The following is a 26,948-nucleotide window of genomic DNA, read 5'->3' as shown; positions in this document are numbered from 1 at the left end:
TTTCACCCCCCTGGGAATCTGGCCTTTACCGCACGACTCTGACTTTCTTAATACCTTTGGAGGTGAGTGGCTAAGAGCACGTGTTGACCTATCTGTGCACCCCACCCCCTTGGTTCTCTTGCGAGCCGGCTGCACTCGGGCGTGAAGGCCGTTGTGTGACATGCTGGAGCATGCTGCTCTCTGTGGGGAAAACGCGGCGCCCCGGGGCTGGAATGGATGAGCGCAGGGCCACCGCCGCCTCTCCTCTTGTCTCGGTGCAGCCAGCAGGGCTTGAAGAGACAGCGGAGGATATCCTTGATTGCAGACTCTCCCCGGCTCTGTGGATGCAGCAGAACCAGTTCTGGGAGGAAGGATGGCTGGCTCAGGGGTCAGGGCACTACCCTTGGGCTCGGCAAACCTGGGTTCAAGCCCTAGCTCTGCCACCGCCTTCCTGTGTGACCTGGGCCAAGTCACTTAGCTGCTCTGGGCCTCAGTTTCCCCACCTGTGTGCTGGCGGGGTAATGCCACTGCCCTACCTCACAGAGGAGTTGTAAGACCCTCAGCTCGTACAGTGGTGGGCACTATCAACAGGGCCATATTTCCAATTAGGCAGAGTAGGCATGTGCCTAGGGGTGCCGCATTCTAGGGGTGCCTTACCTGTCTAAAACTGTGGCAAATGAAGATCGGCTGTAGGCATGGGGGAGGTGCTGAAGCTGGTATGCCTAGGGGCATCTAAGGTGCATCCTGCTATAGAAGTATGATAGATCGATTAGCCTTTCCCGCACTGCGGGGGACTCCCTGTCTTGTCTAACATCTCCCAGGAAGGCAGGTGTCACCCTGAATCCTATAGACCTACAGTGGTCTCGGCTCCTTTTGGTCCCCTCCTCTAGGCTGAAATGGGGCAGTCGGGAAGGTCTGTGGGTGTCTCGGGCTGGATTCTAGCTTGGAGATTCACAAGTGTGCATGAAGGGGAAATTGCTCAGTTCCCATAGTCTGTGGCCAGAAGGGACAGTCTCTTTTTGGTGTTTTATGCAGCGCCTGGCATGATGGGGACCTTGTCCATGGCTGGGGCTCCTTGCCACTACTGTAGTACACCTAATATGCCTTGCACAAATGAGTCCTGGTGCGTGAGTGGGGCTGTATAGCCCAGGCCAGAGAGTCCCACCGAGCCATTCCTACATCCAGCCCCTCTCTGGTGGTCGAGCTAGAGTGGATTAAATGGCATCCAATCTTGATTTAAAGACTCTAGTGATGGAGATTACTCCCCCTGTCCCTGGGTCAGTAGTTCCTAGGGTTAATTCCCTCTCTGTTTAAAAATTTGCATCTTTTTCCCTGTGTGAATTTGTCCAGATCTACATCAGCCTTTGTCTGCTGGTTTACTGAGCCCTCCGCTCACAGAAATCTGCCGCCTGTGTAGGTACTTATAGACCAGGATCAAGAGGCCTCTTGACATTCCTTTGGATAATTACACTTGAGCTGCTCTGTGCAGCATAAATGGCCCTGGCTGGAGCACACTGCGCTATGCCCATACTCCCCAGGGCCCAGTGAGTATGTGAGTTAGAGCAGCCTCGGGGTTGCTCTGACTATTGCTGGGAGCTGGGCAAGGCCCAGAATGCAGGGAGAGCAAAGGGGGCTTCAAGCCACCTCTTCCCTTCCCCCCACATCCCTGCCTCAAAGTGCAGGAATGGGAGAGCCGTGAATCCGGCCTGAAGTTCTCACAGGGCTGCTGAGACTCTGCTGAATTCTGCATGATCTCCATGGTTGTCTGTGCTGCATAGGGCGTGGGTGAAGCTCCGTCCCATCAGCCTCGTTCTTCCCTTGCTTGCACTTTTCATTAGTCCAGGGAGCGATGTCTTTTTGCAGGCAGGCTCTTTCCCCCACCCCCACCCGGTCCCTGAAATGATGGAGATTGTTTTCCTAATGCAGCAGCCAGAGCCTTCCCATCTGTAGCCGGCAGAACTGCAAAAATAAATGCCCGGGCTATGAAAGTTTGTCACTGAGTGAGTTCACAACGGGACTTGAACTCGGGACAATCAAAATCCACAGCACAGTGTGCTACCTCTTGAGCTAAAAGGGTAACTCCTTCAGCTGTTAGCTGTAGTAGACTGCTATCCTTTCTGTTGCCACTAGAAGGGCCTGCTGTGCTTGCATATTGCAAAATCACTTTTTTTATTTTTTAAATAATCTGTCTTCCCACAAACGTCTCATTAAATTTCCTTCCAACTTTGCAGGAAATTTCCTTTGCGGGTACAAGAGCCTGCTTCTTAATTTTTGGACAGATCAGCGTAGTGAACACAGTTAAGAGGGATGGGGTTAAAAAGATCCTACCTCTTTAATGGTAAAAGTTTCAATAGTTTAATGTGGCAGGATTTGTGTCTCCATTGTTTGGCTGTAATGCAAGCAGGGTTCCTTCTCATCCCTGCTGGTGGGGACAGTCCGCTTAAACCCTTTGGGGAAATCCCAGTGCTTTATACAGCTATTTGCTTTTCTTCCGATATCTGCCATCAGCCAGCCTGTTTGTGGAGGAAATTCGACCCCTCGAGCCTTCTCTAGAGCTTGTAGGGCTTGAGATGGTCTTGAGGCTAAAAAGCAGGGCTGTGACTCAGATATTTCCAGCTCTGTGCGGGGAAAGTGGGGGGGTTAGAGCCAGGGGACTGAGAAAGCCAGGACTCCTGGGTTCTATTCTTGGCTCAGGGAGGGGAGTGAGCTCTAGTGGTTAGAGCAGGGAGGCAGGACCCCTGGGTTCTATCCCCAGCTCTGGGAGGGGGCCACTACGGGAGACCAGACTCCTGGGTTTTAGTCTTGTCACTGTCTCAGCATTTTTTGTTTTTTAGACAAGTCACTTCCCCTTTCTGCACCTCATTTCCCCCACCTCTAACCTGTGTCTAGTGTCAGCACACTGGGCGCTTCACTGGCCCCTGGGCCGCGCCCTGACCCCAGAGGGATTGCATTTCCCGGCAGCTCTCCCTCACCCCTCGTTAACAGAGAGCAGGCCGTATCTGTCTGGGGTTGGCAGTCCAGCCATGGAATTCGGTTCCTCTCTACCCCCAGATGAGTCTGCAAACAATGAACCGGGGTAGGGGGTGTAACGTTCCAGGGTAAATCCCCGCTCTGGGCTGAACCGGTTAAGACTTAAGGGCCCAATCCTCTCTGAAACCAACTGAGCTGCTTTGCATGCACTGGATTTGTTTGAGCAAGCCGGGTGGCTGGATTGGGCTGGGCTTCTTCCCTCGACAGGTAAGCAGGAGCAGGTCAGGTTACTTGGCACCTTTCCACCCCTCCCTCCGTCTGTGCGGTGCCGCTTTTGTGCCATTCTCCCAGCCCTGCCCACCTGCTCCTAAAGCCAGGAGAGAACCTGGGCTATAGCTCGCCGCCCATCTCCAGACAGGTGGGGAGATGTGCAGCCAGGCGGGTGCCTGACTCACCCGGCTGCCGTGAGGGCAGGGTGGAGGAGGGAGCGGGACCTGTTAATGATTGATCAGCATTGGAGATGCAAATGGACCTCGGTTCTGGGGTTGAACTGCGGATCCAGTGGGCCACGGAGGATTAGAATTAAGCCTTCCGCGTATCAGGTACGGTGAGGGCAGCCGCTGGGCAAGGCAGCTGGCTGGAGCGCCCGGCATTACTGGCCCCTTCAATTGCTGGTCTTTCTGAGGCTGCTGCAAAGGGGAGGCAATTGGTGCTGATCTCACCTGGTCTCTGGGCTGCAAATCTCCATCTGTCAAAGCTGGGGCGGGGTGAGGAGGGAAGGGGGGAATAATGGGGACTCAACAGTCAGGTTATTGGAACAGGGAGTCTGTGTCTATGTAGCTCCCAGCACATGGGGTCCATGCAGCACCTAACACAATGGGGACTCCCCCCACCCCCACAGTCTTGGTTGGGGGGGGCAGGGTTGTGCTGTGATAGGTGCGGTGGGGCCCCGGTTATGATTAGGGTCTGCTGCACCTGGCACAATGGGGCCCTCTGATATCCGCTGGGGGAGGGGTCTGTGCTGCACTGATAGTGGGGGTCCCGTGATCTTGGTTGGGGAGGGGTTGTGCTATGCCTGGCACAATGGGGGCCCCTGATGTGGGGTGGGGGGGAAGGTCTGTGCTGTACCTGGCCCAATGGGGCACCAGGCTCAGTCGGGGATCTGTCTGGCGTATCGGGGTCCCTTTCTCAGCTGGGGTGGCAAGGTGGTACCATCATAAACAGCAGCAATGGAAACACGAGGCTCCATTCTTCCCTGGCAAAGCTGCCCCGACTCCCCTGGATTTAGGGAGTGCTGGGATGGGAGATTCCTGGCTGGGGAAGCTTCACCAGGAGCTGGATCTGAGGGGCCGGTGTGCACTCCACAGTCAATATTTATTCTGTCATTTTAACCCTGGCTGCCAGGTTGGAGACGTGGCCTGGTCAATGACAAAGTACAAAGTTTGTGGCTTCCCTGGGATTTACAGTATATCCCTGCCCGGGGTCAGGGGGCAGCATTACGGCACGAACTCCTGGAGCACAGGCTTAAAGGGGCGTGCTGCCAAATAGATCTGGCAGGATCAACGCCGGATCATGCCCGACAGTCCTTCTTCTTTGTATTCTCCTAGCATCTATAGGCTCCGGTTTGCAAGGAGCTGTATGTGATGGATGCGGCTCCTTGCCCGAAGAGCTCACTGCCTAACCAATGTAGCGTTAGCCCCACTTCCCAAATGAGGAAAGTGACTCACCTTTGGCAGAGCTGGGACTGGAAGGCAGGTCTCGAGGGCCCAATAACCACCTGGCTAGTTTCGTTTCCTGGTGGCTTTGCTGGCAGTCCCAGGTGCCCAGTGCTGGCAGGAGCAGGCCCTGCCTGCTAGAAAGGGTTTCACTCTGCTTTTTAGCTTCAAAGCAAATGTTGGGTTTAAACTTTTGTCTCTGGGACCCCAACCTAGCAGCCAGGGGCTGAGTGCCCTCCCCTGGATAAGTTGACTGATGTAATGTCACTCGCCCTGTGACGCTTATTCAACACTTGCTTCTGGTAGCAATGGAAATGCACTAGGTACAGTGCAAACGCAAGCCCTGAACCTGCAAACAGGGCCCTAGGAACAGACCCCGGGCCCTTCTGCTGAGCCCCGTTAACTGCATGGTCCACAGGGGGCAGGGCGACGCTAGGAAATTAGGTCTGCATAAGTGTTGCTCAGGGGTGTGAAAAATCCACACCCCTGTGCGATGCACTTAAACCAAACTAAGTCCCAGTGCGGACAGCGCTAGGTTGCCTGGAGAAGTCTCCAGTCGATATAGCCCGGGGAGGTAGGTTATCTATGTTGAGGGGAGAAGCCCTCCTGTCTTCATTGAGGTGCTACTTCAGTGCAGCTGCAGCATTTGAAGTGTAGACCTGTATCAAAGCTCATCCTCTTTGGGGCCCCGACCCCGGTCACTGCGTGTCTGGGCAGCGCCCGGCCCCGACGGGGCCCCGATTTCGGTTGCTCTAAGCTCCACTGTAATACAAAAACTAACATTAGAAAGATCATGATGTCTCCCTGTGAATTCAGCCGCCACCCATAGTGCGGGGGACCAAGTTGCCTTTCAGATTTGGAGAACTGGCGTTTGGCCGCTAGAACAAAAATAATCCGGTGTTTCTCTGGTCGCTGCCTTCCAGGGCTCGGCATCAGGATGGAAGCGTCTTCCTGAAAAACTCTTCATCTTGCCCCACTGAAAGGAATTTGTGGCAGCTCAGCAACCATCCTCCTGTCTTCCCACCGTGGAATCTAACCGTGACTGACAAAGGCTTCTGGTAAGATGGGGCTGGGGAGCAAGAAATATCCTGCTCTTATTTCTTATTCTTCAACAGATAAACTGCAAATTTAGTTTCTGGGACACAGAAGGAGGGGGAGGGAAGGTAATTACAATCCCTAGCTCTTATCAGTGGTAGACCTCAGAGTGTTTTACAAGGCAGGTCCGTATCAATACCCCCATGTTTACAGATGCGGAAACTGAGGCATGGAAAAGCAAAGTGCCTGCCGTCATCATTCGCAGCTGTGTAATCGCTGCCCAGTCAGAATGGTCGATAACAATTCTGATGGCCTCCAGCCTGTCTGCCCAATTCTCAGGAGCTCTCAGACCTTGTCTTCCCTCCACCCCCCATCCCCTTCCCACATTCTCTCTAAAATAGGGGCAGCCACAGAATTGGGGTCAAAGTCCAGGGTCAGAAGGATCTGGGATTTCCTGGTGGAGCCTACAAAGAGCAGGAATTTCCATAGACATGGGGGCCAGGGTGGATCAGAAAATCCCAAGTGGTTACACTTTATTTTATATCACCGTGGTGGCTAGGGGCTCTGTCGTGCCAAGACAGTCCAGCCCCAGAGAGCTTTCAATCTAACTAGACAAAGGGTGGGAGGAGAAACTGAGGCACAGTGAAAGGAAACCAGTGGCCTACAGTCCTTGGCGGAGCCAGGACTAGAACTGAGGTCTGTGGAGTTCCAATCTAGGGCCCATCCCACAGGATCACGCTGGATCTTTTGTCCGCATCCCTGTTTGTTTGCATATCTCCACCTGGTGCCCCCTAAACCCCAGTCCAGGGAAGGTGCTCGGCCAATGGAGACCCTGTGCTTGGAGCTGGGGAATTGCCACACCTGGTTTTCAATAGCCAACAGAGAGGACGCTTTGGACTCGGTAGCAACAGTGTGAGATTGGGGGGTGTAGGGCGCTTCAGGAGTGTAAAGGTCTGGGGGTCCTGGCAGCTTTATGTGCTGGGGAAGCTGCCTGCAGTGCTGGCTGTGTACACAGGGGACTGGGAAGGGCTCGGGGTTACTCTGATTCTCAGCTGCCCCGACCCTGCGTTCAGGGCATAGCTGAGGAGAGGTGGCTGTAAGTGTCCTCTTTGCATCCTGCCCAGCCTTAGCTCCGATCTGCCCCTGTGGGGCAGAGACTAGCCAAAAGCGCAGGGCTCCCCAGCCATGCCCCTGATCCTCCCTCTATGGGCCAGCCACGCCCCTGATCCGCACCCTATAGGCCCTGTGGGGCAGAAAACAGCCACAGAAAATAACCCAGTGCACCCTGGCCACACCCACAGATCCAGCCCCTACACCAGAGGCTTGGCACAAAACCTTTACGCTAACTCCATGCCAGCTGCAGGGGGCAGATTCTCAGGGGGGTTGTTTCCACCCCTGTGTAGCACAGGAGAGCCTCACCGTGATTGAGAACCGGGGCCCACTTAGGCCATCATTAGCTCCTTTGCAGGCTCACAGCCCCCCATGGGGGGCGGGATTCAGAATCGTCCCTGGGCAGGACGGGGGGGGGGGCGGCGGGGGTGGACTCTGGATCCTGAATGTGTTTGCAGGATTCTTGGTCTGTTTGCTCAGGACTTAAGGACTCCTCCAGCACGTTCATTTTCCAGAGGGTGGTGGTACAATGGAGTGGGAAAGGCCCATCCAGACAGGACATGCAGGGTGGTACTGAAAGCAATCCCATGTCATGCTTTTTATTAGGGGGCAGCACAGGAGGGTAGTGGGTGGGCCAGTACGTGCTGGGCATCAGGACTCCTTTCCCAGGTTCTCTTCCCAGTTATCAGAGGACAGTGGTGTCCAGTGGTTAGAGCAGGGAGGCCTGGGAGTTGGTCAGGATTCCTGGGTTCGATCCCTAACTCTGGCAGGGGAGTGGGGTCTGCTGGGTTAGTCAGGGACCGGGTGCTGGGGCTATGAACTGCTAAGCTTAGAGGGGCCAGGGCACAGTTCTGTTAAAAATTAAGCACTGTGGAGGGGCCATTCTAAAGCGTTCAGCGTAAGGGGCTGCGAGGCGGGAGTGCTGGGTTCTAATCCTGGCTTTGCCCCTGAGTTTTTTGCGCCTTCGACATGTGGCTGAAGCTCCCAAGATGACGGGAAACCCCCCCGCCCCCCCCCCAATTAAGATGCTGGGGTGTCGTCCATCCCCGCAATCTATCGATGCCCCGCCACTGTTCGCTTAGCCGGCCGTGCAATGCTGGGCCAGGGGGAAATCTTTTCCTGCGCCTCTTAGCGCTCGCCTGCCCCCCGAGGTTGGGCTGCAGCTCGCTAACGAAGCAGGTGGCCTGGAAACCGCTGAGCAACAATCGGGTGGGGCGAGTTATGGCCTCCTGAGCACAACAAACAAATCACGTGTTGGTTGGCACAAAAGCAGCCAAGGAACAAACCAGGAAACCTGAGGATTGGGAGGAGGGCGGTTGGCTCAGCCCGGGCTGGAGCCGACGACCTGCCGGGTTTGGCTTTTGGTTCTGCTGGCTGGCAGAGAAGGAGGCAGAGGAAAGGCGGTTCCCTGCTGGCAGCGGCAGATCCCTGGGTGGTCTGTTTTGTTCGGGGAAGGCAGGCAGAGCTGTAGGACCAGGATCTTTGAGCCAATGGGGAGGCAGGTGCCGCAGGCTGGAGTTTAGGGCTGGCACCGGTTGGGGGCTGGTAAGACCACTGCCTGTCCCACTGCCCAGCACTGTGTCCATGTGTCCCCCCCGCCCCAGTCTGTCTGTCTCCACCTGGTCTTGTATTTGGATCGGCAACTCTCTAAGGAGGGGACTGTTTGTACAGTGCCTAGCACAATGGGGTCATGGGCTGTTGCTGGGATGCCCTCTGGCCTACCGCAATACACCCAATTGCCATCAAAATGTACAGTGCCTGGCACAATGGGACTCCAGGCCAGGACTAGTACGCCTAGAAGCTACTGTAATGCACCCAATAGGAATGCAAATGTACACAATGGGCTCCTGGTCCATGACTGGGGTGCCTAGGCACTACCGTAATACACCTAGTAATACTAATGTTGCCCCTTTGGCCTGAGCCCCTTAGCCAATATTTTGGGGCCTTGCAGGGTTGTTTCCATTAGGAGGAAAAAAATATCCGTGATCACCAGGTGTTTGTTTACACAGAATGTGCAGAAAGTCCTGTTTTCCCTGAACACAATAGGGAGAAATAGCAGCAGGCAGCTTCCTCACTCAGAAATCTCCATGTCTGCCCCTTCAGTGGGCTCTGTGCCCAAAAAGTCCTGTCCCTCTGCTTCTTCTAAGGGTCACGCTCATAATACTTGCTTCAAGGTGCCAGTCAGTTGCTTGCAGGGTCAGGAAGGTGCCCCTGCGCCCCCCGCTCCTATGCACAGTTGTAATCTGGGGGCGGGGAGGGCAAATTTCACCTTCCTCTGAGGCATTGGGGATTGGCCACAGCAGGAGACGAGACACTGGATGGGTTGGACCAGCGCTCTGGGGTGGTCTTAGATGCCTGACTGGGGGGTCTTGCTCACATGCTCAGGGTCCAACTGATGCCCAGATTCAGGGCTAGGAAGGGATTTCCCCCAGCTCAGATTGGCAAGGACTTTGGGGTGTGGTTTTTTTGCCTTCCTCTGCAGCATGGGCCATGGGTCGTCTGCTGGGATCATCCGGGCATCTCTCACCTAATCAATTCTCTGCCATGGCATGGGCCTCGGGCCCTGCTGGCCCCTGGGTCTCTGCCTACGATTCACAGTTTGATCTCAGTTGAGCTCCGTGTCGGGGTATTTGGGTGGAATGGAATGTCCTGCTGGGCGCTCTGCAGGAGGCCAGGCTAGATGATTTAATGATCCCTTCCGGCCTGAAACTGTTCCCCTGGTGCTCTGCCTCCGCCAGCCATGCCCTACGACCCGTCTCCTCGCCCTTGTGTTGGCAACCATCCGTCCACGCTCTGACCTGCGAGTCTGGGGGCACCCCTGATAGTCGGCAGCTGCCTTCGCTACCTGAGGGGGCTTGGATGACTCCTTCGGGTGCTCCTGAAGGAGCGTGTGGGCCAGGGTGCTGGGGCTTTAATGAAATCTCAGACTGTCATGGGATGCAAGGCTCAGCTGGTGTTTGACAGGGACCCCTTTCTGCAGAGCAGCCATAATAGCAACAGGAGCCGTTCCATGACATGATCCCACAGCCGTTGAAACTAGACACATTCAGACTGGAAATAAGGTGTAGATTTTTACGGTGAGACCATTGGAACAATTTACCAAGGGTCATGGTGGATTCTCCATTACTGAACATAGGAATGGCCATAGTGGGTCAGACAAACGGGCCATCTAGCTCATTATCGCATCTTCCGACAGATGCTTCAGAGGGAGTGAACAGAACAGGTCATCATCAAGTGATCCAGCCCTTGTCATTCACTCCCAGCTTCTAACAGGCAGGGCATGGGGTTGCGTCCCTGACCACATTAGCTAATAGCCATTGTTGGACCTGTCCTTCCAGGAACTTACCTAATTCTGTTTGAATCCTGTTACAGTCTTGGCTGTCAAAACATCCCCTGGCAATGAATTCCACAGGTTAACTGTGCATTGTGTAAAGAAGTACTTCCTCATGTTTGTTTTAAACCTGCTGCATATTACTTCCATTGGGTGACCCCTGGTTCTTGTGTGATGTGGAGGGGTAAATAATACGTCCTGAGTCACTTTCTCTACACCAGTCATGATTTTTAGACCTCCCTCAGATCCCCCCTTAGTCGTCTCTTTTCCAAGCTGAAAAGTCCTGATCCTTTTTTCAAATTGAATTGACTATTTTTAAACTAGGGCTGGGTATTTTCCAAAGAGATTTGGGCTAGGGATTGTTTTGGGGCAGGACTTTGATGTTGTGAAGGCCAAGACTATAACAGGGTTAAAAAAAAAACTAGATTTGTTCGTGGGGGATAGGTCCATCAATGGTTATTAGCCGGGATGGGCAGGGAGGGTGTCCTTAGCCTCTGTTTGCCAGAACCTGGGAATAGGAGACAGGGGATGGCTCACTTGATGATGACCCGTTCTGTTCATTCCCTCTGGGGCACCTGGCATTGGCCACTGTCGGAAGACAGGACACCGGGCTAGATGGACCTTTAGTCTGACCCAGTCTGGCCGTTCTTATGTTCTCTGGCGCGTGCTACGTGGCGGGTCACGCTACTTGGTTACACTGGGCCCTGCTGGCCTTGGGTTTTACGAAGCAGGATCTCCAACAGGATCTATGGGGAACGAACGGAAGCCAAATTAAAGGGGCCTACACCCTATTTTGTTTTCCTTTGCTGGTAGGGCTACCCCCATGCGTCTGGGTTTGCCCGGACGTCGCCTCTTTTTCTGAGGCTCCGTCCTCCGACTGGGCGGATTTTTCAGATAACAGGCAACGTCCGGGATTTTTGTAGCGCAGCCCTCGCGTTTCAGAAAGAGCCCTGATTAGTGCCCTCCCCTGCATCTGCAGCTGATTGGTCCATTCCCCTGCAGCCATAGCTGCTGGATCCTGCCCACTGGGGTCCCAGCTCCCAGCTCTGGGGAGCGGGGGTCCCACAGGGAGGTGCTGACCGACGGCTGTTGCTGTGTCCCAGGCTTGCGCCCCCCGCTCACCCCCTCCAGTGAGTACCCCTGCGACAGGTACCCCCTCCAGGACCCCAACTGTACCCTCCTGTCAGTGTCTTTCTTTCTGGAAACTGAAAATATGGTAACCTTATTTGCAGGACGTCTTTAAAAAGTCTTCCCCTCTTCTCCAGCCACCTTCACCACGCCCCTAATACTACCTCCTCCCATCCTATGTTCAACACAGTCTCCCCAGCCACCATTCTGAGATTCCTGGGTCCAGGTCTGCTGCTAGTCTGATGTGCCTCAGCCATCCCATCTGCAAACGGAAGGGCTCCCGGACCTTGCTGGCAGGCCAGAGGCAGTGCAAAGTGGCGGCAAAGCCCAGCCACCTCCCCCACGGAATACAGGCCCTGATTGTCACTTGCCCCATCTGTCCATATGGGGCCACGGCTGGGTGCTTTAAACTTCCTTTGCACTCTCCGTATTCTTGGCCCTTTTGTGTCAGTTAGAGCAGCCTCGCGGCTGCTCTAAGTGAGTGGGGGGCAGAGAATAGACTCGGCGCACTGCGCTCTGGTCACACTCCTGATCCGCCCCCTATGGGCCCGGGGTGGGGGGGGCGGGGGAGACAGAGAATATCCACCGTGCAGTGTCCTCTGGCTACAGACCCAATCTGCCCCCTATGGGCCCTGGGGGGCAGAGAATAGTCACAGCGCAGTGAGCCCCAGCCACACCCCTGATCTGCTCCTAATGCCATCTCCATACTGCCTGGGGAGCATGGTGGGGGGAGGGGGGACAGATTTCAGACGAGTTTCCACCTATTTCGAAGCTCCTCCGTGCAGTGACACCCTTCCCTGCTCCCTTCGGGAATACCTCTGCCCCAGGGGCCTCCCAGCGTGGCTGGAATTTACGAGAGCGGAGCGTTCTCCCCCGGGGGTGGTGGTGGCTGGATTTTCTCTGCACCTGTTGCCCTTAGGAGTTCCTGTCTCCCCAGCAGGCCCCCCACCCCGACCCTGGGTTCTGGGTGGCCCTGCTGTGCGGCTCTCCCAGCACTAGCCGCGAGTGGCAGCCCTGTTATTCAGGTGAGATCCATTTGTGCCCAGACAGGATTGGCCGGACCCGCTCCCAGGAGGGGCAGTCCTGCGCCCCCTGCCGATGCCCAGGCTTTGTCCAGATGCCCAGGCATCCCCGAGACGCCCGCGGGGATTGTGAAGCGAGGGGGAGCCGGAGATGCAGGGGGACAGCGTGGCCCAGAGCTTCGGTTCGGCTCTTCTGAAGCCTCGGATGCTCTCCGTGCGCCGGGGGGAGGCGGTGGCCGGCTGCAGCCTCCGCACAGCCTCCGTGGAGAAACGGATCAGGTGAGGCCGAGATCCAGGCTCTGGTATTTGGGGAGGGGGGAGACCCCGCCCAGTATCAGGGCATCGGGGTGGGGGGGTCGGCCTTTCTGGGTCCCACCACCTGCAAGATGCCCAGTGACCTTCCCAGAAGCCTTCGAGGAAGCAAAAGGTTGTGGGGATTTGGGTGCTGGTGTTACTTGGGTTTTTTTTGGGGGGGGGGAAGGAGGTCATTTTGTGGGCAGCGGGAAAAAGAGAGGATGAAGGGAGCTGGGATGTGGGGGGAGGAGTGAGGGGGGGCTGGTGGGATGCAGTGGGGAGATAGGAGGGGGGACTGGGCTCTGGTGGGGTGGAGGGGGTGGGGGCTGGTGGGGGCGAGTCTATATTTTCTAGAGATGTCCCCCGCGGCTGTGCCAAGCTGCCAGGCCCTTGGCTTTCCCCGTCCCTGTCTCTGGTCCGTTCCAGTCGCTCTGTTGGCGCGGCAGGGGAGCAGGTGTCGCTGGTGTTCGTAACACGGGGGGGTGGCGACCGGGGGGGCGGCATGCCAGCGTGGGCGCTGTGAGGCTCCTCTCTGTCTCGCTGCAGGGCCGAGCAGGCCCGCCGGCTGCACGAGCGGGTCCTGGACTCCCTGTCCCGCTTCCAGGACTGGCTGCGGGGGGCAGAGCTGTGGGCCGCCTCCCCCGCTTCCTCCCAGGTGCCCTTCGCTGTGGCCAAGGAGGAGCTCAAAAAGTTCGAGGTGAGGATGGGGGTGGGGAGAGGGGCAGCGTGGCCCAGTGGATGGAGCATTAGCCTGGGACTCAGGGACACCAGGGTTCTATGCATAGCTCTGCCACCCTCCTGCTGAGTGGCTTTGGGCCAGTCCTGGCCCCACTCTGTGCCTCAGTTTCCCCTCCCACCTTTTGACTATTTAGACTTGGGGCAGGGACCGGCTCTCGCTGCGTGTCTGTGTGGCACCCAGCACAATGGATGGGGATGTGGGTGCTACCGGAATACACATAATAAGGCCCAACACAATGGGGGCCCCCCCATATCTGGAGGCAGATAGAGGTGCTACCGTAATATACGTAATAAGGCCCAGCTCAGTGGGGTCCCGATCCTGCATGGGGATGTCAGGGCTACCATAATATACATAATAAGGCCCAGCTGATGGGGCCCCAATTCTGGATGGGGATGTCGGTGCTACCGTAATATACATAGTAAAACAAGGCGTGATGGGGACGGTAGATGCTACTGTATTACACCTAATAAGGCTCCCCTTAATGGGACCCCAAACTCCAACCGGGGTTATAGGCACTACTGTAATACACCTAATAAGGCTCACCATGATGGGGCCCCAAACCCCGATGGGGACTGTAGATGCTATCATAATACACCTAATAAGGCTCACCATGATGGGGCCCCAAACCCCGATGGGGACTGTAGATGCTATCATAATACACCTAATAAGGCTCGGCACAATGGGGCCTAGATCCTGGATGGCGACCGGTAATGAACTACCGTAATGAACCTAATAGGGCTCAGCATGGGGACAGTAGATGGTAGTGTAGTACACCTATTAAATAATACCGGAAGAAACTGAACGATTTCTTCTGCGCACTGATGTTGGCACAGCCAGGGTAGGGCAGGGTTGGCAGGAAGTCTCTTGAAAGAGACCTCAGGGGAGACCCTCGGTAGCAGAGGAGTCTTTGAGTTGTGTTTATTGAAGTCCTTTTATTTCAAAGGTGGCAGCAAGAGCTGAATACACAGAAGATCAAACAAGGGGAACATTTATAACCCCCCAGTCCTTCCCCTTGGCAAGAGGCTAACGGGGTCGCCAGTTTCCATAGTCCTTCAAGGATCTCGGCTGCCTGTTGCAAACGTTTCATTTCATCTCATGTTTCTGCCCCCCTGAGCCGGGCCTTGGTTATTTCCATTTGACAGATAGGGAAACAGAGATAAAGTGACTTACAGCAGAGTTACATAGTGGGAGAACTGGGAACAGAACCCAGGAGTCCTGCCGCCAAGCCCTTTGCTCTAACCACTAGCCCCTACTCCCCTGCCAGAGCTGGGGACGGAACTCTGGGATGAGCTCTGCAGATCAGCACCGTGGGGGGCCTGTAACACATACTCACCAGAGAGTAACGACTGCAGTCCCTGAACACAGCACAGCTGCTCATGAATTGATCCTCACAGCCCCGTCCTGCCCCAAGAGAGGGGAGAATTATTCAAATTTAACAGATGGGGAAACTGAGGCACAGAGCGACACTGCGACGTCTATAGCAGGGGCCCAGCATCCAAGCTAGTCCTAGTCCAGGGCTACAACAACAAGGCTGCTCTTCCTCACCAGTGCTGGTGTCCCTTTCTCCCTCCAGGTGCTGGAAAGGCAGATCCAGGAGAAGTTGCACCATCTGGAGTCCTTAAACAGGCAGTACCGGCAGCTGGTTCAGGCCAACAGCATCAGTTTGCAGGGCCGGCTTAAGGCCGCGGTCCAGGAGAGCAATCAGCGCTGGGACAACCTCCAGAAACGAGCTGCTGCCATTCTCAAGAGACTGAAGGTACCAGCTGGTGGGTCCCTGGGAGGGAGGGAGGGGCACTGGCATGGTGGGGAGGCAGCTCAAGGCTCCATCTTTGTGCCCAGGAATTTGGGGTCGTTAACAGGCAAAGAAATGTGCCCATGGTGTCTCTCCCACTAATAATATTTGGGTGGGGAGGGAGACAGGATGGGCGTATAAACCTGCCCCTTGTTACACTGGATATCCCTTACTCGGCAGGGAGACACGGACAGTGAAACGGTTCAGATCCTCAGTTGGTGTGAATTAGAGCAACACTGATTTACACAAGAGGGGGATCTGGCCCAGAAAGTGAAATTGATCAGGCCCAGATTCACGCCACTCGGCTGAGCAAAATGCAAAAGAAGTAATTCTTCCACTCTACTCCACGCTGATTAGGCCTCATCTGGAGGATTGTGTCCAGTTCTGGGCACCACATTTCAGGAAAGATGTGAACAAATTGGAGAAAGTCCAGAGAAGAGCAACAAAAATGATTAAAGGTCTAGAAAACATGAGCTATGAGGGAAGATTGAAAAAATTGAGTTTGTTTAGTCTGGAAAAGAGAAGACTGAAAGGGGACATGGTAAGAATTTTCAAGTACATAAAAGGTTGTTACAAGGAAGAGGGAGAAAAATTGCTCTTAACCTCTGAGGACAGGACAAGAAGCAATGGGCTTAAATTGCAGCCAGGGAGGTTTAGGTTGGACATTAGAGAAAACTTCCTAACTGTCAGGGTGGTTAAGCACTGGATTGCCTAGGGAGGTTGTGGAATCTCCATCATTGGAGATTTTTAAGAGCACGTTGGACAAACACCCATCGGGGATGGTCTAAATAATACTTAGTCCCCCCATGAGTGCAGGGGACGGAACTAGATGACCTCTCAAGGTCCCTTCCAGTCCTATGATTCTATGAAAAAGAGCAAAGTTTCAGAAACTCAGGGGTACCACCCTAGCATCGGATTAATTAGTGTTGTTATTGATTCACCATTTGTATCGTGATAGCACCTAGAAGCCACAGGCATGGACCAGTACCCTGTTGTGCCAGGCGGCGTACGAACACTGGACAAAAAATCATTCTGCCCCCAAGAGATTCCTGTGCTTAGGACAAAAACAAAGAGGGGCGCCTAAAAATTACCAGCCACTTCTGCAAGCGTGTCTGTCAAGAATTCAAAATCCTGGCCCTTTATTATAATCATTAATAACCCCTAGCGTCATTAGTGCTAAGCAGAAGGACACTGAAGTGTGAATTTTCTGATGTCCAACTTCCTGCTAAACCTGCTGGCTCTATTTGATTTTTGTTTGTTTGTTTGCTTCTCCCCCCTCAGTATTTTGTTGGCCAGCGGGAGGAGTTTGAGTGGGAGCGGGAGACCGTGCAGGTGTGGCTGACGGAGCTGGATCTGCGGCTCACCGATGTGGAACATTTCTCTGGGGGCAGCTCGCTCGAGAAAATGATGGAGCTGCAGGTAAAATGAGAGCGTCCTCTTGGGAAGGATTAGGGATCGCAGGGCATGTATACATCGTATTGGCCTCTTGCAACTCCCAGATGCATCCGTGCAATGCACACGTCTGTGCAGCCTCATCTCAGCATGACCTTGCACAATGTGCGAGGGGCACTGGTCTGCAGGGAGCAGGCTGAGGGCTGAATAGCGGCTGCGCTCCTCTTGGAGTTGGTGTTGCACTAGGGGGCGCTGTGCTGCGGGGCTCAGTAGGGGGTGCACTCCCTTTGGAGTTGGTGCTGACCCCTATGCCCCAGTGGGGCTCTGGGGGGCGCCTGTTGCAAGGAGCCAGGTGAGGGCTCAGTAGCAGGGTGCTCTCCTCTCTGAATCAGTGCTCACCCCAGTGTCCCAGTGCGGTGGATAAGCAGCTGCCACATCCCACCCCAGAGGTGGCTGCATTTCTGCACAGGGTGAAGTGATCCTTGCATATTCTTCCCCCCCATCCCCTCTGATGGGAAGCAGGGAGGGCTCAGAACTCATGAGCTATCAATTAATGTCTGTGATCTTTGAATGGGAAGAGCAGCGAGTGAGCAAAGTCCATCGTTCTGTGGCCAGCAGGCGGGTAGCACCGGCGAAGAGCACGAGCAGAGACGCCTGTGTACACAGGCACACGCCTGATCATCTGTTGACATAGAAAACAGTAATGATTTCACCGAAGGGGAAATTTTATTTTTAGATAATGACGTACGGCCGAGCTGGTTTCGGGTGACACGTTTCACTTAACCTGTCAGGTGCTGAGATGTCACTACATCCAGAGAAACGGCGGCTAGCTCAGGGTTAAAACAATACACAGGCTCAGGAGGATAGCGTGGGGTTTTTTTGCCGGGGAATCAGACCAGGCTAGTTCCAGCGTGGGAATATCTTCTCCCGGTGATGCTCTAGCATCTGCCTTCCAAGGATCTCCAAGCACCTTCATAAATTCAGCCCCCGAGGGATACGAGTCGATATCTTCCTCTGAGTTTTATAGATGGGGAAACTGAGGCACAGAGAAGAGAAGTGACTCTGCCAAAGTCTTACAGGGAGGCTAGCTAGGAATAGAACCCAGGAGTCCTGACTCCATGTTGCTTCCTTCAAACACAAGCTCAGACCTCCCCAAAGCTTGGCGTCGTGTAGATCAGGGTAGGTTGGGTTGGTCTCACGTCAACTGGGAAGTGAATTCTTCTATCCCGTGTCATTTTTGTGCCTCCTCTCACTTTCTGCGCACGCACAGAGCAGGGCTCGTCCCCACCAGCAGGGGGCAGCAGACAGATGCCCCACCCCTGTGATCATAAACGTTACAAGTCCGTAAGGGACAAGGCGGGTGGGTTTTCAGAGAGGAAACTGAAATATTTGCTGCGATCACCTGGATCAAAGCGCTGTGCAGGGATGGATAGCTGCAGGCTCCCTGTATAAAACACTAAGCTGGGGCCTGGGGCCTTCCACCTTGAGGTCATCCGTTCCCATCGGGCCGTGGTCAATAGGGATTGAAACTTGATGAGTGTTTCCCCTGGATGGGCTGTTTGCTGGCCTGTGTGAGATGAGTTTGCCAGGCCTCAGGCCAGTGGAAAACTAGCTCTTCTTTTCTTCCAAGAATCCCTAGCTTTTTCCTCAGCAGATCTCAAAGCGCTTCCCAAAGGAGGCAGTATTGTTCTCCCCCTTTGACAGATGGGGAAACTGAGGCACAGTGTGGGGGAGGTGGCTTGCCCCAAGTCACCTAGCGGGCTACATCTCCCGAGTCCCACCCGAGGGATCTCAGTCAGCAGGCCGTATTCCACCCACCCCTTTATCCGTGTCTGTGTGGACTTTGTCCTTTGGTTGAAGGCACTGAGCAGTATTAAAATATCCCAGGGCTGATTAGTCTCCCAAATCCCGCCCCTCGCCTCCCGCTCTGTGCACTGGGGTCAGGAGGGAACAGGTGTTGATATGTATTACTAGAACTCTGCTTGCTCAAACCAGCCAGCCTCTGCCCGGAAGCCTGTGGGGACGCCAGATTGATACCGAGATTAGCTTATTGCTTCCAGTTCGCGATCGCACCTGTCCCTGGGCACGTAATAAACCCAGTGGCTGAGCAGCTGCAGCCCTGTGACCTTGGGCGCCGAGCCGCTCTGTTCTGGCAAGCTCAGCAGGGTCAGGAACTGGAGGGGCGACCATGCCCCGTAGGTGTTGGGATCGGCCATTTATTTGGCCTTGCCCTCCTCTCTGGGGCAGCATTGAGACGGTGGCACGAGGGGGCGCTGTGCTGCAGGGAGCACGGTGGGGCTCTATCGGGGGTGCTCTCCAGTGCAAACCCCAGTGCCCCAGCATGGCCGTAGGGGGCCCTGTGCTGATGGATAAGTTATAAATCGGAGACCATGCCTGCTAAGATTCCCGGGGTGGTTTGCAGGGAGCAAGGAGGGTCTAGCCCCATTGTCTTGGCTAATGTCTCCCCTCTGTCCCAGGAGTTCCAGGAGGCCGTGCAGTCCAACGCAGAGCGGCTCGACTGGCTGCTGGTGTCCGGTGAGCGGCTGATCCAGAGGAGCGAGCCGCAGGACGCCGAGATCCTGGAAGAGGAGCTGCAGGAGTTGAGCTGCTACTGCCAGGAGGTCTTCTGGCGGGTGTCCCGTTTCCGCCGCCGGCTGGTCAGCATGAGGCTGGTACGCGTGGGGCAGAGCCCGCGCCACGGGGCACTGCAGCTCAACCGTCACCGGGCCCCTGGGTGACCTTGTGCTGCAGTCCCAGCAAATCTCTCCGGCTGCGCAGGGCCAGCCCTGCCCAGACTATGGATGTGAGATTTACCAGAAAAATCCTCGGGGCCACAGGACCCCCAGGGTGGGGGATTCATTGTGGGGCAGTGCTCCCCTCTGTCAGTGCTGACTGTAATGCCCCCCGGTGGCACTAGGGGGCGCTCTTCTGCAAAGAGGGGTGGGGGCACAGAATGAGGCATGCTCCTCTTGCAGTCCGTGCTGGCACCAGGGGGCGCTGTGAGCAGGGAGTGGGGTGGGGGATCAGTAGGGGGCGCTGTCCCCATGCATTCAGTGCTGACCCCAGTGCCCCAGGGTGGCACTGGGGGGGATCTGTGATGCGGGCTGGGGGGGCACAAAGGGGAGTATGCGCCAGTCTAAGTCAGCTGATTCCAGCTGGCATGCTGCAAGAAGCAGAGCGGGGGCTCAGTGAGGGGGGCGCTCGCCAGACCCCAAGGCCCAGGTTTGGTGGCAGGGGCTGCATTGGTTGTGCTGGTGAGGGGAGAGGTCCAGGCACCGGGTGCTCATTGTGGTGTTTTTCTGGCAAGAGCTGGGCTACGAAACGCCTGGCTCGTGGCCACATTTCCTTGTGAACTGCCGCATTTTTACCTTCTTAGTCCGTCCCCTCCCCCCCACGTTTTCAGCTGGTTCAAGTATTCTTCTCTTCTGCTCCTCAGCTGTTGTGAAACATTGCTCTGCAGCTGTTGTTTGGCTGCCGCGCCCCACCCCAGAGGTGGCTGCATCTCAGCACCCGGTGAGGCAGCTCTGTGTAAACAGCTGCCACATCGTCTCAGCCCTGGGGGAGGGCTCTCTGGATAAACAACTGCAGCTGTAGCCACAGAGCTAGATGAGGTGATCTCTGGGAATCAGTTTCCAAAGTGTTTGGGGGTTGTCAGGCGAGATATTATAATTTACAAGCTTGTGTGTGCTTCACTCCCCTCTGCAGTTAGAATAAAAATGGCTTGAATGTGTGTCACAGCCCCTCTACTGCCAACAATGACTGGGGATTCTCCTTTAGCTCAGGTGTATTGGAATTGCCCCCTGCAGGATCCATTGCAGGAGGGTTAGTTAAAGGCTACTGAAGGCCTAGGGAGCCGCTGTCTCTTTCCTGCTGACCCTCCCTGCTCACCCACCAGGTCTTTGAGGACGAGTGGCTGTCGGACCGAGAGACCGACGTGGAGTCTGACTGCTTCACAGATGCATCACTGAAGCCTGAGGTCGAGGGAGAAGCCAGGGGGCCCCATCCCGCTGCTTGGATCTACCAGTCCACCCCGCACAAGGCTCTCTGCTGCCGGCGCTGCCATCCGTTCGGGGCTGCCTGGAGGGGCAGCCTGGACCTGGAGTGGGACCCCTCGGTGGACGTGGGTGGGTCCACGTCTCATGACGAAGAGGGTTCATCTTACTGCAGCGCCATCACGGGTACGGGCTGCGGTAGGTCGCAGGCTCTGGCTGCCCTGAATTGCAGTGGTGGGGAGAGGAGTCCTTAAAGGGGCAGAGCCCCCCCAAACTGCCCCCGATGATGGGTAGGAGGTGGCTTCTTGCCCCCCTCCCAGAGATGGGGATGGAACCCAGGAGTCCTGACTCTCAGCTCCCCCACCCTCTAACCACTAGACTTCCCTCCCCTCCAAGAGCTGGGGATAGAACCCAGGAGTCCTGACTGCCCCCACACTCCCCAGCTCTAACCCACTAGACAACACCTCTCTCCATAAAGATTCCTCCCGCCCCCGCCACATATGGCAGGGGTGGGCCACCCTGAAAGGGACTGACCCCCCACCCCCAACAATGACCCAGCTGCCACCTCCCTGCTGGGGCTTCGCTGTAAGGGCCTCAGCTCCTGGCCCTGGAGATGGGTTGGGGGTGCACAGACCTGCCCACCCCCCTTGCCTTAAAGGGGTAATCCCTTAAAGGGGGCAGCCGAGCTGGGCCAGCCCAACATTGCTGCAGCAGTTCCTAGGGGGCATGGAGGACATGGCGGATCTTTTAAAGGGGCCGATACCACCCTCCGCCGTTCCCTCTCTCCAGGTGTGGGCCAGTGGGAGGAGTTGGGTTGGAGGTGCAGCTGCCAGCCGGATGCGCCCGCCAGCTGGCCGGCCGGATGCGGGAGAGGCGCCGGCCACGAGGACCTGAATGTAGGTAGCTGTCTTAGTCCATCCCAGAGGGCTGAGCTTGATACAGGGGTCACTGGGTGACACGTACCAGAGGTCTGCTGGCCCCTGCTGGCCTTAAACCTAAAAGTACCAGCGGGGGCTTCCTGGGACTCCTCTGTAAACGGCGGGGGGTGGTGGTGGTTTCGGGTGTGTTGAAACTGACTCCTTCGGGGAGCATCGAAGCGAAGTCCTGGAAGGGGTTTTACGCAGCAGTGGCCCAGGGTGAGGGGTGGACAGCAGAAGTTGGGGGGCCCAGTCCCAGGTCACAGGGCCACCCCACCCAGTCACCCCACCCAGCTCCAGTCAGGGGCCAGCTGCGGAGGAGGGAGGGAATGCTTCCCCCACAGCTCCCCTGCTGAGTTCAGGTTCAAAAAGGGGGTGGGGAGAGGCATGGACCCCCATGTTTAAAAAGTGTATGTGGGGGACAGTCCCCTTTGGTCCCCCCAGACACTGGTACCTCTGTGGTGGCCCGGGGGTCTGATTGATTTCCGGGACCAATTCTCAGCCCTTAGGCTTGTGTTTCCTCCCTCCCCACGTAGGATCCGTCCGTGTCACGTAAGCCCCTCTCCGCATTTCATTATCTGCTTTACAGCAGCAGCTCCCGGAGTGAAATTCTGGGCCCCGTCATGCCAGTAACTGAGATCAGGGCCCCGTGGCTCCAGGTGCTGCCCAGACACCGTAACTAAGATCAGAGCACCAGACCAGCCGTGCCTCAGAGAACTCACAGGCAGAGTGGGACTCTCTCTGTTTGAGGGGTGGGGAAACTGAGGCCCGGTGAGATGAAGTGGCTGGCACAGGGTCTCACACAGCTGGGACTTGAACGCCGGTTTCCTGAGTCCCAGCCTAGCACCTTAACCGCAAGGCCGCTGCAGCCTTGGTCTAGCCCTAAACCAGCCGTAGCCTGATCAGTAGCAAGGTGAGCTTCCCTTGCCTAACACGATCCCCTGCTGCTTATGGGCTTCACTGGGAATCAGAGACAAGGTGATTCCCTCTTGTATTTGTAAGAGGGAGCGGGGTCCAGTGGTTAGAGCAGGGGGCTGGGAGCCAGGATACCTGGGTTCTATCCCAAGCTCTGGGAGGGAAGTGGGGTCTAGTGGTTAGAGTAGGAGGCTGTGGGGCTCAGGACTCCTGGGTTCTGTTCCAAGCTCTGGGCGGGGAAGGTGTTTACAGACACGTGCAGGGGGCGGGGAGGTACTGGGACTCCTGGGTCCTGTTCCCTGTTCTAACCCTGATTCACTGCGTGATCTGTGGTTGTGTCCCTCCGTTCCCTGTAACCCAAGAATGAGACTAACCCTGTCTCCTGGGGAGGAGCTGTGGCTATTATTAACAGGCCATTCCCTTTGGGGAGCTGGACGCAGGCGCAGCTGGGCTCCCAGGACAGGCCTTGTCTCTCCCTGGCGACCAGAAGGAAGGTGGAAATTGCCTGGGGCAGTTCTGGTAAGTAACTCGGTTCCTGGCCCGTCACAGTCCAGTCCAGCTGACCACTGCCTACCCGCTACCAAGAGAGCCCCTCGGTAGCTCACACTCACAAGTCGCCCCTCATTAGCGGGGTCATAAGAAAAGATGCTGGGACTGGTTCCCTCGATAATTGCCCTGTTCTGTTCATTCCCTCTGGGGCACCTGGCACTGGCTGCTGTCTAGATGGGCTAGAGTTGTGTGTTTGCCACCGGGGTCCTGTTGTGGTTTTGGTTTTTGCAACATGAACGAGTTGGCAAAACTGTCCCCGGTTTGCAAAACGTGCCGAATCTGCGTTTGTCACCGAAAACTGAAACACTTCTCCCAGCTCTAGTCCCAACCCCTCTGAATAGACTTCCTCCAGTCTGGCTGGAAACCGACCGGAGGGAGCCGGGTGATTCATAGAGCCTAAGGCCAGAAGGGGCCATTCGGATCAGCCAGGCTGCAGCCAGCCCAGATCTGGTGATTGAGCTAGAGGATCTGATCTCCGTGGAGAGCGATGCAGAATCCACCGTGTCTCCTATGGGGCTGCTCCAATGGTTAATTCTTAAATTATCCAGCTTCCCGTCCCAGCAGCTTGATCTCACTCTGCCTTTCTGTGCTCCTATAAAAGTGTCTTCTACGATCAGATCTCTCCTTCCCGCGTAGGTACTTACGGTGGAAGGTACTTTATGCACCAGGGCAGGGCTTTGGCCCTTTATGGGCTTGAATGTGGCCTTTGGTTGTCTGTAGCCCCGGCGCTATGGCTGTGCCGTGGAGCGAGTTGTGAGGTCTTAGTGCCTTTCAGTGCAGGACGGGTTTCTGCAGCATAAAACACCCAGGCTCAGGACTGGCGGAAGGTCCCGTGTGACCAGCCCCCGAGATCTATTTCTCAGCCGCTGCTCTGGAAAGACTCCCCTTTCGGGGATGAGCTCGGTCTCCAGGGCCCCTTGAGTTCTGGGCCCCTCTGCTGGGTGGGGGTGGGACACACTGGACTCCCCAGGAACTTGACTGAGACCTGACAAACTCATTTCACAGCAGGGAGACCACCCACCAGCCATGAGCTGGCAGCATGTACTGAGGTGGGATGGTATCAAACCAGCACCCTGAAGACAAAGGGCTGCATAGACCACGCCACTGGCTCTGCAGCCCCCCATTATTAACTCCTTTGAGCTACCTGCTGATGCCCCCCCCCCCGCATTACTAAGCCAAGTGCCTCACAACCCTCCTGTAAGGCTGGTATCCCCATTGCACAGAAGGGGAAACTGAGGCACTGAGGGGCTAAGTGATTTGTCCAAGGAGCTTGTAGCAAAGCAAGGATTTGAGCCCAGCCCTGCTCTCTCCCAGGTTGGTATCCAAATAACCAGGTCATCCTTCCTCCCCTGGGCTGGTGTCTCTCTGTTGTAGTCCTGCCCCTGGCAGTCACGCCTGCGCCATCCTCTCCTCTTAGGGAATGGCCCTCGGCAGGGCAGCTGGCATCCCCAGGGCCTGGCACTGGGGGGCGAGGCCTGCCGCCAGACAGAGATGGTGGGCTTTGACCCCAAGTGGATTGAAAGCTGGCTGGGCCAGACCGGCGTGGAGCAGGGCAAGCCGGAAGTGATGCAGGTGAGCACGGTTGCACCCTGAAGGGGGCAGGGAGGTACCCCAGCCTACCGACACCCCCACATCCCCCAGTGCCTACAGGGCTTAGATCTCTCCTGGCCCCAAGCTCCATGCAGCTTTCCCTTCCGTGCTGGGGATGGCAGTGCTGATCTGGGGGTCAGCCCCGTGACCTCTGCAGGGATGGGGCACCCTAGTGGGAGCTGATGCAAGTGGGATTTGGGCTGGGGCGGAGGTCCTCCCCTCTGGTCTCGCCCCTGCCCCTTTCTATCCACCCCCACCCGCAGGCCTCAGAGCGATGGGGCTGCCCACCAGTTTCCCCTCCCCAAGCAGCAAGGCCAACCGTGGGTGAGCTCAGCTGGGGTGCCTTGTGCTGGGATGGTGTCAGATTCCCCAAGCTAAGCAGGGACGTGCCTGGCCACTCCGAGGAGGGGAGGCCCCCTTGTACTGCGGATCGTTAGAAAGAGCGATGCCCGCCCAGTGCATGAACCAAGCATGGGGCTAGACATAACTCCCCTCCCTGGTGCTGGGGTAGGACCCAGGAGTCCTGACTCCCAACCCCCCGCTGCTCTAGCCCACTAGATCCTCTCCCTCCCAGAGCTGGGGATAGAGCCCCCGAGTCCTGGCTCCCAGCCCCCTGCTCTAACCACTAGACAGCACCTCTCCCGCTGTAAAGTTTCCTTCTCCCCGCACGAGTTAAGGAAGAAGGCCCCACGTGTGGTGGGCTTGGGGCTGGTACCTCGGATGCCCTGGCCATGCAGAGCCCATAGCTCAAGGGGGTGTTGGGCCCCATCCAGCCCTAGCTAACGGCCCCCCCTCTCCATCCTTCCTTCTGCAGCCCTGGGAGAGGAATCAGGCTGGTCCCGGCTCTGAGGACGTGGCAGTCGTCATTGAGAAGGGGTAGGAGGCTGCAGCTTTGAGCCACGGTGGGAGCGGGGCACGAATGACACACAGATGTCCTTTGCCCCGACCTCCCCCAACTGACCCCCAGGCCTGGCATCTCCCCACCTCCCAGCCCTGCCTTGCCACAGCTGCTTTCCTGGGAGTGGGGTGGGTTAGCATGTTGCACCAGTGCCCCCAGCCGTCTGTCCCAGGTCACCACCCCATGGGTCCTTGCCCACCTGCAAAGGGTTACGGAGAGCAAGAGCAGATGTGCCCAAGGGGTGCCTGGAGCAGTCCGAGCGCAGCCCGGTTGTGGCTGAGTTTTCCGGTCGGCCTGGGCGCATGAGGCCGAGACGTGAGGGGCAGGGGTGGTGCTGGGTGGGGACCTCCCAGTGGGCTAGCCATAAAGCCAGCCCAGCCTTTCTAGCGCCCCCTCTCCTTGTCTCTAACTAGCCGCCCGTCCTTTCCAGCCCCAGCCAGACCTGCCCCTTTCCCATGCCCTGGAGCAAAGGTCTCCATACTCACTTCTGTCTGAAACAGCCACCAGGCTCCCTCCCCACTCCACTGGCTTTGGTGGTCACCCCTCGGGAGGGGGCTTTGGTCCCCCAGCCAGGGGACAGAGCAGAGAAAGGGATGCAGGGAGAGGCGAGTCCCATGGGAGCAGCTCGCAGGGAGGGGGGTTGAGCTGCAGCGGGCCTCTTCCCTGGCTGTTCTCTTTCCCCCCACACCTGTGCCAACTCCAACCCTGGCATCTCTCCTGCCTCCAGGCCTATGTCGCAGCCCTCGGCTTTCCCAGATCAACCTCGCCTGGGCCCCAGGATCCTGGCCAGAATGAAGAGGCTGCTGCTCTCTGCGGCTGGGCTGCTCCTGCTCCTCCTGGCCAGCACCTCCTTTCTCTCCCTTGCTGAAACCCCCTGTTACACCCGGTCCTTCCATTTCATGCTGAAGTACGTCAACGGGCCACCTCCTACGTAGGCGTGGTGGGAAAATGCCACTGAGAGCCCACGGTTTCCCCAGTGGTCGGGGCAGCTCCAAGTGGGGAGGGGTCACTTCCCACCATTCAGTGCTACCCTCGGGTGGATTTTCCTTGGGCATCCGCTGTGCAACTCGCTTCGGAGGAAGGTCCCAACCTCCTGACGTGCCCAGGTACGCAAGGAGCCTGCCCGTGAAGGAAACACCTTTTGGATCCTTCCGGGGCCTTTGGAAGAAGCTCAGCGGTACCGCCGGAGCTGACCTGCACAAACCCAGAAGCTTATGGCTGGAAGGAACCTCAAGAAATCAGCTGGTCCCACCACTGCACCGATCAAGGACTGAGGGTGACCAGACAGCAAATGTGAAAAATTGGGATGGGAGGGGGGGTGGTAGGAGCCTCTATAAGAAAGAGACCTAAAAATTATGATTGTCCCTATAAAATTGGGACATCTGGTCATCTTACAAGGACCCCTTGTGTTCATTGTCCTTGGCAGGTCCACTGCTCCCCAGGGAATGGGGCTGGTTGGAAAATTCTCCTGTTCTCTGACAGCAAATCAGGACTCAACCCCCCACAACATGTCCCCGGGCCCACCCAGATCCGAGTCTCTGTAAATGCCAAGTTTAAGTAAATGTGTTGAAGTGAATTTA

The 26,948-nt window shown here is 56.5% G+C and overlaps 1 protein-coding gene across 7 annotated transcripts; it reads left to right on the top strand.

Annotated features, from left to right (window-relative positions):
• Positions 1 to 2,656: 2,656 nt before the first annotated feature.
• SYNE4 (spectrin repeat containing nuclear envelope family member 4) lies at positions 2,657 to 26,948 on the top strand. Of its 7 annotated transcripts, none has more exons than XR_012156057.1 (13): positions 2,657 to 3,551; positions 5,588 to 5,722; positions 12,315 to 12,569; positions 13,131 to 13,281; positions 14,897 to 15,079; positions 16,397 to 16,534; positions 18,985 to 19,179; positions 20,403 to 20,697; positions 21,289 to 21,395; positions 22,725 to 22,850; positions 24,298 to 24,452; positions 25,285 to 25,346; positions 26,096 to 26,120. XR_012156057.1 is itself a non-coding variant. In XM_073322339.1 (13 exons), the coding sequence occupies exons 3-13, from the start codon at positions 12,442 to 12,444 to the stop codon at positions 26,301 to 26,303; spliced, it is 1,695 nt and encodes a 564-aa protein (XP_073178440.1). In that variant the 5' UTR covers positions 2,661 to 3,551; positions 5,588 to 5,722; positions 12,315 to 12,441; the 3' UTR covers positions 26,304 to 26,948. The 7 variants fall into 7 exon arrangements, 6 of the variants coding, with proteins under 6 accessions (XP_073178440.1, XP_073178437.1, XP_073178435.1 ...); XM_073322339.1 differs by having other exon boundaries at positions 2,661 to 3,551; positions 22,778 to 22,850; positions 26,096 to 26,948; XM_073322336.1 differs by having other exon boundaries at positions 2,661 to 3,551; positions 21,289 to 21,399; positions 26,096 to 26,948.

The sequence above is a fragment of the Lepidochelys kempii genome, chromosome 23 (assembly GCF_965140265.1).
Source record: "Lepidochelys kempii isolate rLepKem1 chromosome 23, rLepKem1.hap2, whole genome shotgun sequence".
Lineage (NCBI taxonomy): Eukaryota > Metazoa > Chordata > Testudines > Cheloniidae > Lepidochelys > Lepidochelys kempii.
The sequence above is the reverse complement of the archived record's forward strand: the minus strand, read 5'-3'. Positions and strand labels throughout refer to the sequence as shown.

Excerpts from the sequence above, each read along its gene's own strand:
- SYNE4 (XM_073322334.1), top strand. The coding sequence starts at position 12,442 with ATGCAGGGGGACAGCGTGGCCCAGAGCTTCGGTTCGGCTCTTCTGAAG. Across the intron at positions 13,282-14,896 it reads AGGAGCTCAAAAAGTTCGAG|GTGCTGGAAAGGCAGATCCA; the intron begins GTGAGGATGGGG and ends TTCTCCCTCCAG. Across the intron at positions 16,535-18,984 it reads AGAAAATGATGGAGCTGCAG|GAGTTCCAGGAGGCCGTGCA; the intron begins GTAAAATGAGAG and ends CCTCTGTCCCAG.